Source organism: Cucumis melo, chromosome 4 (assembly GCF_025177605.1).
Source record: "Cucumis melo cultivar AY chromosome 4, USDA_Cmelo_AY_1.0, whole genome shotgun sequence".
Lineage (NCBI taxonomy): Eukaryota > Viridiplantae > Streptophyta > Magnoliopsida > Cucurbitales > Cucurbitaceae > Cucumis > Cucumis melo.
In genome coordinates this window covers 32,704,599-32,718,346 of record NC_066860.1, presented here as the reverse complement: position 1 = coordinate 32,718,346, position 13,748 = coordinate 32,704,599, and the positions used below count along the sequence as shown (strand labels likewise).

The window sequence follows — 13,748 nt, the reverse complement described above, 5'->3', positions numbered from 1 at the left end:
AATATCATCTCGGTCAGGTTTGATTTACTCTCAATTGTGGTTTCAATATTAATCTTAAATTTAGTCTCTCTTTTAAAATCTTTTAAATTTCAAATTTAGTAATTCAAAGTTAATTAGGTTAAAAATTGTTTGAAATAATAATAATGACAATAATTTTTAGGTAAGTGATAGACCTCAAATGGATATATATAATCAAAGTCTATAGAAGAAAGTTACTAAAGGTTAGCTAATATGGATTAAAATGGAACATTTTTGATATATATATATATATATATATATATATATATATATATATAAATAACTAAACTTTTTATTTCCATTGAAAGTAAAATAGTAAAGAAAAATGGAGTTTTCTAATTCTTATCAACAACCGTCAAGTACTAAAAAAAGAAAGGATTTTCTTAATTTTAGAGAGTCTAATTAAGAGCTTTTCTTTAAAACCACTTCTTCTAAATCCATTTTAAGAATTGGAATTCCAAAAAGTAGTTCTTTTTTTTCTCTAAATGGTAATCTAAAAACTGTGGTTGAAAGTTATTATTGATTATTGGGTAAATCAAACTCACATGGTTTTAGTGTTTGTTGAAAGGTTACGTGTTAAAACTGAATTGTCAAGTCTATGCTTAGTAAAACTTCTTTCTTAATGTCTCAATCTTACTTTTTTCAATATTGTTTTCTGTTTGTTGTTAATGTCATAATCTTACTATTCTTATGTTCCAACACCATCATCATCATCATCTCTCTCCATTCTCTTATCCCAAAAAGAAAAACTTCCGCTTTTTTTCCTCATTCCTTGTAGCTCTATTGACTTAGATTAGTTGAGTTCGGTTCGAATTTCTCATTATCTTTAAAATGTAATGCTTATCTTAAGAAAAAAAAATTCTTTTCATTAAAATTCTAACATAGTTTAATTTAAAATAGATGGTTGTTTTTTAATTGAGTAATTGAAAAATACCATCAAACCATCACTTTGTTATTATTATTATTTTTGAAAAGGGGTCCTAACATCCACTTAAAGCCTTTCTTTTTTTTCCTTGTAATAATAACAATAATAAAAACTAAAATATAATATCATAGACTTGAGAAGAGACCAGAAAAGGGAAGAAGAAATGAATATAATAATAGTAATAGTAAGAGTGTGTAGTAGTAGTAGTAGTAGTAATAATAATAATAAGGATGTAAACAATATAAAACTATATATCAATATACGATGAAAACAGCAGCAATTCTTTTAGTTTTTAAGTATTTGGATATATACATAAAAACATATATTTTGAAAATTAAATATTTGATTCAAGGATTCTCATGTTGTGTGTAAACATAATCTAAGTGAGCTTCTAACATCATCTTCCTCTTCTCCCCTTCTTCTTCTTCTTCTTCTTCTTCTTCTTCTTCATCTTTCTCTCTCTTTACCTACCAAAAAAAGAGAATTAAAATTAAAATCCAAAGAAGAGAACTAGAAAATAAAAATAAATAAGTAAAGGGTATTTGATTTACATGAGGGAAATCTGGCCATGAATCTCCTGATTGAACCATTGATCCATAGCTGATCTTCTTGTGGGTTTCTTCTATACCTGCAGATTTTCCAGGAAAATCAAAAGGGAAACAGAAAGAAATAGTGAGAAAATGGAAGTTTTTTTTAGAAGAAAAATGAAAAAGGAAGGATTTTTAGAAATGGGTTTTACCATGTTTGGATGGAGGGAAGCGAGCAGAGGCAGAATGTGAAGAAAAGAGAAGAAGAATGAAGAGAAAAGAGATGAAGAAGAAGAAGAAGAAGAAGAAGAAGCCATGGGAATTGCGGTTTTTCATTTCTCTTAATGCTGTTTCTTTGTCTTCTTTTTTTCTTTTTTTCTTTTTTTTTTTTCTTTTTTTCTTTTTTTTGAGGTGAAAATGAGAGAAGTGATTATTAGAAGAAGAAGAAGAAGAAGAAGAAGAAGAAGAAGAAGAAGAAGAAGAAGAAGAAGAAAAACAGGGGAATAGGTCTAATGGGAATGGAGAAAATGAAAAAAAAAAAGAAAAGAAAAGAAAAGGGAAAGATTAAAGAGAAGAGAATAAAATAGAGAGATTGTGTGTTTGTTGCCTTTTTCAAGTCACATGGAGACACCAAAACAAAGGCAGTTATGGGCTTAAAAAATGGCAACAATGTTACAAATACCAATACCCTCTCTTCCTGGGCCATACCTCACTTTAATTCCTTTCCTTTTTCTTTCTCTAATTGTATTACTTTCTTTGCTTAAATATAAACTAGAGAGCTTTATTAATGTCTTCTTAGTTTAAACGTTGATCAAAATATCCATAAAATTATGATTTAGATTGGTATCCGTAGAAAATGTTACAAATTTAGAATATTTAAAGACTTATTTAATAAGAAAACGTTTTGTAGTTTTTAAATTTTCGTGAAAGAGAAACTAAACTATTTTCACATACGAAAAAAAAATACTTAAATGAGTTATAGAAAATTTGATAGATCTTATTATATTTAAAAATGTTATTTTTATTAAAATTATTTTATTATTTATATTATATTTAGGGGTATTTTAAAATATAACAAGATATTTTATAAATATACTAAAATGTCATTTATAGATGTTGATATCAATATCTACTATTTGTGGATATTTTCGATAGCTTTGTCATTTTAAAAAATTTTATATTTTATTTTTATTTTTTTTTAAATATTTTATGAACTTTTTTGTGATACAATGAAATAGTTTATTCATATTTTGTGTAGATATCAAATTTATGGAAGTATGAAAAATCGAAATCTTGATTAAATTTCAATGAAATGGTCTTCAAATTCTATTTTAAACTTTTATCTTCTTATAAATTCATATAATCGTAACACGGTGGATAAGATCTTGATTATGACCGTTAGATTGATGATTGAATTTCTAGTTCCATAGCCGTAGAATGAAAAAAAGAGAATAAGGTTAAAGAATTATAACAAAAAAAAAGGTTTATTTAATTAAACTTGTAGTTTAACTTTTTTTTTTTATGTAATGTTTGATTTGATTAGAGAAACATTAAATCTTTTCCAACCTAATTTAATTATTGTATGTATATGCTCTCTACATTGCATCATGTAATGTTTGATATTTTAATCTTCTTTAGCTTTTGGAGAAGTAATATAAAGCTACTGCCACCCTAACTTAAAAAATAATTAGCATCCATTCAAAGAATATTATGATTTAGCAAGAAAGCATAACTAACAAACCACAAATCTTGAAAAGAAAAGAAACTTATATTGGTAAAGGATATTAATTAATTTTCCTACTCCTTTTAAGTTTAGGATTTGATTCGGCAAAGTTATCGGCTTTTATGCTATATCTAATTTATTCTACTTTATATAGAAATTTCAAGATAATTCTCGTTTTCCAATTCTTACGTTAGGATTTTTTTTAAAAAAAATTGAAGGTGGGGATTTGAATCGATGACTTCTTGATTATTAGGTACATGCAGGTACCAATTAAATTAAACTCATGATGAAAATTACGTTATGCTTTAATCTTAGTTTCTCTTACTTTAAAATGTCTATCACTTTTAATAACGTAACAAACTAAATATACTCACATTAGATTTTTATCGATAATCAATATAATAAAAGTATAAAAACAAAACTTGACATGACATAGAAAAAGAAAAACATACACACAAATTTGGTTTATTGTCAAAGTAGAATAGAAAAAAAAGATTGCTACTTTTATGCATTTTTTTAGGGTTTCATGTGAACTTCAAAACCAAAGGAAACCATAAAGTTGCTTCCTTTATTAAAGTTATTTTTTATTATTACATGTGAACTACAAACCAAAAGAGAAACCAAAAAGTTTTTTTTCTTTTTTATCGTTGGGATTACATATCTAACTATTCCAATAATAATATTCTAAATGTGTTTTCATTATATATACAAAGAACACTAAAACAATACATAACTAATAAAAATATCATTTCATGAAACAAATTCTTATAATCATTTTTTGATTGCTTAAAATTAAAATCTTAACATAAAATTCTCATAATCTATGATAAATTAAACGACTTTTAAGATTAACAAAAACACATTAGTGCTAAAAATGGTTTGAAAATTAAAAAAAAAAAAAATGATGTAGTTGGTGTTAATTATAATAATTCTAATACTCACATTAACTCTTCCAAATTAGTGCTAATAATTTTGTAGTGCCAAAGAATGATATTATAAAGAAGAAGAGGAAAAAAAATGGTGGGATGTTAAATAAAAAAAAAGAAAAAAAGAAAAAAAGAAAAGAAAAGAAAAAGAAAGAAAAGTAAAGTTGAAGAAGTCAAAGGTTAGGACTGACATGGACGACAGCTGTCCGGAACAGCCAAAATCATAAAAACTTCTTTTTAATTATTATTTTAATTTTCCCAAATATTGAGAGAAATGCACGTGACCAACAAACCCTTCTCAATAATACTACTTTTTATTTAATGCCCAATTTGATTCTTTCCTCTTGACAAAGCTATCACACCACTTACCACACTACCCTTACAAATTTTGTGTAATTTATTATTATAATAATAATAATAAAAGATTTCTGTGTGTTAATTACTTTGGTGATCAAATTATTATTAGCACTTAAATTTATAAAAGTATAAACCACAGACAATAGTGTGTGTGTGTGTTTGGTTTAGAAAACTGTTAAATTAATTTAGAAGTTTCTGACAAAAGCTTTTAGAAAGAAGAAGATGATGGCATAACCATGCATGCATGCATGCCATTTTCTTGCCTTGGGAATTGGCTCCCATGTATATTTTCATTTCCAATTCTTTATATTATTAAGGTTAAACTACCATTTTTATTTTCCTTTCCTATCTCAAATTTATAACTTTCTCACTACTCCATAGAGTAGGTGTTATTTTTTTCAAAAAATAAAAATTAGAGAACAATATTTGGTAGCAAATAATTAAAAAAGAAGTTGAGTAATTTTAAAATAATGTTGACGTAGAAAGTCTATCCTCTAATTTTAAAAACACAAGGATTAGCAAAATAATAATATTTAACTAATAATTAGTATGAATATAAAAAGACTACTCCTCAATGTTATTGATATATTTATTTACTTATTTATTTATTGGGCATCCTTTCACACTTTTCTTTTTCTTCACTTTTGATCTTCTTTGTACAATTATTCAAATAAAGTTTTTTTTTTTTGTTTTTGTTTTTGTTTTTTTTTTAATATTTCCATTGTATTCAATTATTCCCAAATTCCATTCTCATTTGTTACACAATTTTTCTTTGCGTAGCTCTAGAAACATTTTGATTGTGACTTTGTTTTATGTCATGTTTTTAGACAGGTTTCAAACTTTGTTTTTTTTGACATTTTTCTTTGATTCTCGAATTCGGTTCTCATTTATTGTAAGATTTTTCTCCATATATATCTCTAGAAACTTTTTGATTGTGGCTTTGTGTTATGTCAATTTTCAAGAAAGTTTTCAAAGTTTCTAAAGAGGTTTTTGTTTCAGTAAAATATGAAAATTCTAATATTTGATCTAATGCATCAATCTTGGAAGGTGGTTGAATATTATCCTTAATAATATCACTGAAAATATTAATGAAAATTTTATATACAAAATTCGACCTAGTTTTGTATAGTGAGAAAACTCTCATTTTAAATTAATTTAATAGCCAAAGTAAGCTAAGTTAATTGGAAATTGACATGAACTTCTATCTTAAAAGATGAAAGGTTCGAAATCTATAACTTCCGAATTATCGTATAAAAATATTTATTTTAATTTAGCAATTAAATTGATTACTTTTCAATTAAAATAACAATATACTGCAGGTATTAATTCAATGATTTTTAAATTCTATAATAATAATAATAATAAAAAAAAAAAAAAAAGTAAATATGGAGTTTGATTTTTCTTTTTCAACTTTTCAAGAGTTTATAAAATTCTATTTAAAACACTTTGTGAACTTAAAAAGGTATATATGAATAGGTTACCAAGAGATAGTCCAAATTTATGAACAAAATTCTAATTTTATCTAAATTATAGCGACCAATTTCCTAATCTAATTTATAATATAGTATAGTTTGTGTGTTATTCCAATTAATTTATATTTGATAGGGTTGCTTTTTTGATCAATACCAAGAGACTAATTATTTTCAAATAGTTTTACTTTTTTTTCTTTTCTTTTTTGTTGGTACTTAATTAAATGTTTTGATTTTTGGTTTCAAAGTGTAGGGTCACTCACAAGCCTTGACCCTAAGACTTTGAAACTATAAAGTGCAACGTTTTTAATAATCAAAATAATAATAACAACAATAATAATTTATTTTTCCCTTTATTATTTTCGTTTAAAATATTTTTAGTAGGAGACTTGTCAATTATTTGCATAGTAATGTTTCTAATTGGTTAATTTTTAAGTTGGATAAGTTATTACATTCCCAATCAATAGGATAAGATTTCAATTTAGGTTTTAAAAACAAAGGATGCAAAAAATTCTATATTCCATTTTTATTTGGCCACCAGATTTGAAGAGTTTTCTCCCAAAGGGTATGAGTTTAATTAAAATCAAACACTCTTTATAACATTATAAAAAAATTTAAAGTAATATTAAACGAGAGTATATTTTTATTTTTTGGAATTGAAGGGAATTGAAATTTGGTATCAGATACCAAAGTCTGAAAAATAAAAAGCTTTGAAAAATAAAAAGTGAGATTCGAAGGATATTGTTTTAGCAACCATCCATATAATTTTGATGGGATTGGCCGTCTATTTTCACTCGTTTTTGTTTTCCATTTTCAAAATTTGACCCATACCTTAGTTCTAATAAAATGTGTATTAATATTTAAAAATTTGAATGGACTATAATAACACACTCCGACCTAAAACATGTTGGGGTCGCAAACATCTTTTAAACTAAACTTATACTTTAACATAAATTCAATCGATTAAGTTAATAATTATTTTTAAACATTTAAATTTGATTGTTCAACCCAAAAAGAAAAGTTAAAATTGAATTATTTGAAAAATCCTAATCCTCTTTGAATAAATGATTTATCTCTTTTATAACTATATAAAACAAAAGTTTTATTTTTTTTTAAAAAAACTAATTATTATAGATAGTAATTTTATAAATACAAACTAAGTAAATAATAATATTTATCTTTCTTTTTTTAAATATAATAAAATCTGAATTTAACTGGGCTGAAATCAGAATTAAAGGCCCAGTACAGCTTTATGAACAACAGCCCCAATATTTGGGCCTTGGAAGACTCCGATATGGGCCGTCGGTTTTCTGGCCCGTTGAAATATTAAAGGAGTGTTTTTCTTTGAGTTTTATTATATTTCAGTCTATTTACTCCAAAATTACCAATTTCATTTCATTTACTTTCGATAAATTTCAAAATCGTCTCTACAATTAGTTTTTCTTCTCTCCAAACAATTTAAGTTTTTATGAGCATTATCTTTATAAAATGTGAGAACTTATTCACATACTATATTTTCTCTCCAACCTGAATGATTTAATAATCAAATATGATAAATATTAAAATTAAAATTTATTTTAAAAAAATCATTAAATAAATTTAAGATTTATTAAAAGTTTTGTAACCAAAATGGAATAAAACTCAAAATAAAAGAAGAAAATAAAGGGTGATTTTGCATGGAAAATAATCATTTCCCAAGGATGACTAATTTTCCTAATTTTCCTTTGGATACCTCAAATTTTGTTGTGATTCATAAAATATTAACATCACGATTCATCTCGAATTTACAATTATTAGTTTTAACTTTCACAATTATTAGTTTTAACTTTCTTGTTAGTTTAATTTCAAATAATTCTTTAGTTGTTTTCATGCTAAATATGGATGGGTTGAAAGTAACATTGTTGGAGTACAAGTCATCATGTCACTTTTAAGAAAATAAATACGTACTTACAATGTAATGTTATTTCAAAATTAAATTAAATTTTATTGCTTTATAATATATAAAGTGGAAGAATCGAACCTCTAACTTTCAAATTGATGATACATATATGTATGTATTTTGTGTTGATGATGAGATTGACCTTGATTTCTAACCAAACATTTGATGTTTTGTTTGTCGAGCATGGTTTGCAAAGGTATTTCATTGTTGCATTTCTTGCCTTAAATTCATTGGATTTTATGAAGACGTACGAATAAAAAAATGTACTATCTTTTATTATCGAAATTTAAAAACTATATATTCAATTGATGTACATTGTAAATATATAGAAAATATATTGTTAGGTCACTGATTAATCTAAAAGCTTAAACTAATGGATTATGGTAAATTAATATCCCAATTAATGGGTCATCTATCCTTCCATCCAATAAAAATTTCTTAGAAGTAAGAAATCGAGTAATCCACATTTAAGAATAAAATAATAAAAAATAATTGATAAAAATTAGAATTGACAAGTGAATCATATCCACCAAAAAGGAAAAGAGAAATGTGAATAAATGTTAGAGGCTCCTCAACACGTCTTTTTGTTTAAGTCAACTTCAAAGATTGCCCAATTGACATGTGAGCAATTATTTCAAAACAACAACTCAATATTATAATTTTTCCCCAACGAATCGAATTTTGTTTTTAATTTAAGAAAAAAAATGGATTTTAACCTGAAATTTGTTTTTTTCTTTCTTTCTTTCTTTTTTATTTTAATTTTATTTTGATATCTCTTTTCGAACCAATAGAGAAAATTATCTATCTCTATATCCTAAATTTTAGGGGTTATGTCTATTTAAATTATGTAACTTTGTAAGTTTGTTACTTTACACCTCCATTATGTTTATTTTGTGAAAACCCCATTTTATAGCGCACACATTTACTTCGTCCATTTTATAGTATCAACAATTGAAGAAGTCTACATACGTTTGAAAATTAATTAATAGATTATTTTTAAATATAATGATAAAAAGATTATCGAAATTGATTAACTTTTAAAAAATCTAGAATTTCAATTACCTTGGTCAAATAAACAATTAAAAAAAATGCAAATTGATTCGTTTAAAAGTTAAATTGATGCAATTATTAGTTTAAAGTTTTAATTGATACAAACTTTAAAATTTAGAGATATAAATTAAATTGAATCTAAATCTAGATATATCTCATTTTACATACAACATTGAATTATAAATTTGTTCTCTTTTTTAAGTTCAATTCAATTATAAATTTGTTCTCTTTTTTAAGTTCAAATGTTAGGAGGAAGAGATTTAATTAAGTTTTGATGCTTAAATATTTTGACCAATAATAATATAATAGAGTTGTACAAACATTATAGATATCAAATATGGAGTGCAAATATAATTGTATATATCACCCATGCATTTAATTCAATTTAAAATTGAAAATTATATTAAACTCCCATAGTTATTTTTGGACCAATAATAATGTTAATAAAATAATGGGTAGAGAGTTGAAATTAGAATATTCAACAAAGTTGAAAGACACAAAATCTTGGGTATGGTTATATATGGTCTATGGAATGGATCACGAGAGAGTCAATTAGTTCAACTTAGCACCAACTCGTATGCCCTTTTTTTCTTTTGGGTAGTTGATGAAAATCGAAGAAGTTTGGCCTTTGACATTCAATTTAATTTTGGTTTGACTAAATATACATATTTATTTACTCCTTGTGGTCTCACAACCAACCCTGCTTTCCCAACCATTTTTATCCACACACGTTTATCCAACCAAAAACATGTCATATAATTAATTTCAACACTTTCTATGCAATATGAACTCATGTGTCATGTCTTCGACTTCAAAACTAAATAACAAAGAAAAAGTAAACAAAACTTTCTCTTCAAAACATAAGTGCATTAGATAAACCGACCCTAGCTCCCTACATCTCTAATAAGTTTGTATTCTATTTTCTTGAAAGGTCTGTTGCTAATAAATATGTTGTTTTATTTGATCCTCACTTATAAACATATGATTTTATTTAATTTTTTTTTTTTGTCGTGTGTACGAAACTGTTGACAATCATCCACCAAGACAAAAAGGTTGCATATTCTTCCCTTAAATATAGTCGTTTAGCTTTATCTCTATTCAACACTTTTTTAGCTTTTGTGACTATTTGTTCATGCCATCAAGATTTACTGCCTTTGTTTATCTTATCGTTTATAAGTTTGTGATATATATCTAATGTACCACTTATTAATGTGAGTGACCCAACCATGCTATTTCCACTTTGTGCTTAAAAGTTATTGCGAATATTTATTTAGTGTAATAACATTAAAAAAAAAAACTCCTCAAACAATGACGACATAAATCCATGATCTTTTAACTTCTCCATAGTTTATATAAGAATAGGTTGGGGTAGGACATCTAAACCTAGAAGCAACTAACTAGACATAGCTTAATTAATTATAACTAGTGTATGAACTCACAACATTTGACATTAATTAGTCTGTTATTTCTCAATACGACGGCGAGTGAGAAGATTTGAATCAGTTGGTCATTAACATAGTGTATTTCAATTGAGCTATCCTTATTTATTTATTTTTTTTTATTATTATTATGATAGAGTAAGTTACTAACTCCATAGGTCAATCTGAATTATTCAACTATACTAAAATAAACACGATATACTCTTCAAGAAAAATGTCAATAGTAACTCTTCAACTTCGGCCTCCGTAGATCCAAAATATTCTAAATAGATTTACCTTTATAAACCAACAAATATATGAAATGTGTTTGTTGATACCAAATCTATAAATGGTTCACTTTCTGAAGTGGGTATTGATCAAAAAAACAATATACACCACTAAGCACAGTATATATTCAACTTGCCCTTGGTGCAACTTGGCTTTGTATTTCCATTTCATTTCTACTAAGTTTTTTAAAAAAGTTTAATAACATTTTCATAAAGAGAACTCAAAGAAGAAAAAGAAAAAGAACATTTTGAAACCGTGAGTATTATAATATTATTAAATTTTCCCTTTTTGGTTCATGGCGATCGTGCTTAGAGATCATCAAGTGGGTTGGATTCTTATATATATTTTTCCACTCCTACTTTCTTTATATTCCCTTTTAATGTCCATCTTTTGACTTTCTCACAAATTTTATTCCATTTTTGTTCTCTGTTCCGCCGCAAATATGCCCGGATTCACTACCACCTCGGCGGCGACTCAGTCACCCGTAGTTTTCTTTCTTGTTTTCATCACTCTTTTCCACTTCCCCATTTGGGTATCCACGGCGGCGACTCATCAAGAACTCGTCCCCGGTTTCAGAGCCTCACCGGACACGGCGGTCCAATCGTTCCAGCCTCTCTTAAACGACCCAACCGGAAACTTCTCGCTGGGTTTCCTCCGAGTTGACGGGACTCACCTCGCCGTCGTTATTCTCCACGTGGCATCGTCGGAAACAATCTGGACCGCTAATTATTCAGTTTTCCCGGACTGGACCGACCGAACTGTGCTCCGGTTCGATGGCGGTTTAGTACTTTCGGATACAGATGGGAGGGTATTTTGGTCAACTGACACAGCGGGTGACCGGGCTGTTTTGTTAAACTCGTCCAATCTGCAAATTCAGCTTCGCCGTAATCCGGCGGTGGTTCTGTGGCAGAGTTTCGACTTTCCGGCGGATACCCTCGTCGAGAATCAGAATTTCAGTTCTGAAATGGTGTTAATTTCTTCAAATAGATTGTTTTCGGCTCGATTGGGGGCTGATTTTATTGGACTTTATGCGGAGTTTAATGAAGGGAAGAGTCAAATTTATTATAGACACAGAGCATTGCAAGCAAAAGCTCAGGTAATTCCCGGCGGTGGACCGGTTCATCTCCTGCTGAACTCTGATGGGTATCTCGGTATGTATCAAAACGGCAGCGTTCCGGTGGATTTGCAAGCCTTCAATACTTTTCAGAAATCGGCGAATGGGTTCCTCCGGCTCCGGCTGGATTCCGACGGCAACCTCAGAGGATTTTACTGGGAAGGTTCGTCAAAATCCATTTCAAAATTTTTCTTCCCGTTGGTATACGTAATATAAAAATTATGTTTAAACTATACAATATTTTTTATTGCTTTTCAGCTTTCCAAATGATATTTAAAAATTGAACATTAATGGTTTAAATTTGTAATGAAGAATTAGAGATTTGAGTGTAACAATACAATTTTCAAGCCATGATCAACTTAGATAGGTTAATTAGCCGAATTAAGCGTATTGTACTAAAGGAATTAGATAGGTTGATAGAACATTTTGCATGATCTTGAATTATAAGTTTATTCGGTTACTTTACAGAACTAGAAAGTACTCAATAAGTCTATAGTTTCTTAAATTTTGTGTTTAGTTTAGTAGGGTTTAAAAATTTTTCATTTTATATATGATAGGTTCTTTTTCAATGTAAAGTTTTTTAAAATTCATGATGCATTTAGATGCAAAATTGAAAGAAACTAATATTGAAAATTTACCCGAGTTTTACTATTAATCTACATGACTGGTGAAAATTTTGATATAATAAAAATGGTAATTGATGATTTAAACTTTTGTCGTGAAAAAGATTCAAAAGCTTCTTATAGAATTAAAATAAATTTTGTATTATTGAACCATTAAATTTATTAACCATACTTCATCTTTCAACAGGTTCTGAATGGGTTTTGGTTTTCGAAGCAATATCGGAACAGTGTGAGCTACCGAGTCCCTGCGGTTCATACGGTTTATGCGAACCCGGTTCTGGTTGCTCATGTCTAGACGACCGGACGATTTACACCTCCGGACAATGTCTTCCATCGGATTCCGGCGACTTCTGCGGAGTCGGGGTAGCAAAAAGCGAGTTTTGGGTTCTGAGAAGGAGCGGAGTAGAATTACCGTTCAAAGAACTAATGAGCTACCGAACCGGGTTCACCATGGACCAATGCGAGAGCTTTTGTGAAACCAATTGCTCTTGCTGGGGCTCGCTCTACTACAACGCGACCGGGTTCTGCTATCTGGTCGACTACCCGGTCCGAACGGTGGTAGCGGTGGCCGACGGGACGAAAACCGGCTACTTCAAAGTCCGGAAAGCTCAGGCTAGGTCGAAATCGAAAGTTGGTATCGAGATTGGGCTGGGAATTCTGGGCGGAATGTTTGGAATCGTTGTGGCGATTCTGGGGTTTGTGAGTTACCGGCAATGGAAGCGGCGGAGGGGGATTGGGCGGTTTTTTGAAGATGATGAAGGGTCGGTATCACCCGGCCCGTATAAGGATCTTGGATCCGCGAGTTTTAAATCAATAGAGATGGGTAGTGGGTTTAGTCGGTGACGTAACGAGTGACGTCTTTTGGGGTTTTAGGGAATAGGAAATGATAATCTGACCGACAGTGATGTAGACGCCAACCAGTTTGCATACTTGTGGTGGGTCCTGGTTTTTTTTCTTCATATTCTTAATATTATTTTTTGTCTTTATCCCAATAGAATGGTTATCCATCTTGGTTCTAGAAGGAGAGCTACTATGTTGACTTCCATATACAATTTAATTCTAAATCTGATTTTTTTTCTTTTCTTTTCTTTTCTTTTTCTTTTTTGGGTTGAATTCTCACCCATGCAACTTAAGTTCAAAGAGAAGAAATGGATTTATGAGGTAGAATTTTATTTAAAATATTTTTTTAAAAAAATATTAAAAGTAGCTAGAAAAGCAATCTATTATGAACAAGTTTATTCACTTTCAAAATTGAACTTATTCTTCTTCTATGGTTAAAAAAAAAAAAGGTAAAAAGACGAGAAAATATTGAAAGCATTTGTTTATGAAAGTAAACTAACAAGAAAGAAAAGGGCATTATATATATTGCTG

At 28.4% G+C, this 13,748-nt stretch overlaps 2 protein-coding genes across 2 annotated transcripts; one reads left to right on the top strand and one right to left on the bottom strand.

Annotated features, from left to right (window-relative positions):
- Positions 1-1,176: 1,176 nt before the first annotated feature.
- On the bottom strand, positions 1,177-2,191 carry LOC107990603 (phytosulfokines 2-like). The gene is made up of 3 exons (XM_051084137.1): positions 1,683-2,191; positions 1,495-1,571; positions 1,177-1,410 (listed from the first exon to the last, which is right to left on the bottom strand). Exons 1-3 carry the CDS (start codon positions 1,804-1,806, stop codon positions 1,291-1,293), a joined length of 321 nt encoding a protein of 106 aa, XP_050940094.1. The 5' UTR covers positions 1,807-2,191; the 3' UTR covers positions 1,177-1,290.
- An 8,689-nt stretch (positions 2,192-10,880) lies between these two features.
- On the top strand, positions 10,881-13,456 carry LOC103486574 (PAN domain-containing protein At5g03700). Its single transcript, XM_008444578.3, has 2 exons — positions 10,881-11,917; positions 12,565-13,456. Exons 1-2 carry the CDS (start codon positions 11,083-11,085, stop codon positions 13,218-13,220), a joined length of 1,491 nt encoding a protein of 496 aa, XP_008442800.2. The 5' UTR covers positions 10,881-11,082; the 3' UTR covers positions 13,221-13,456.
- Positions 13,457-13,748: the final 292 nt, after the last annotated feature.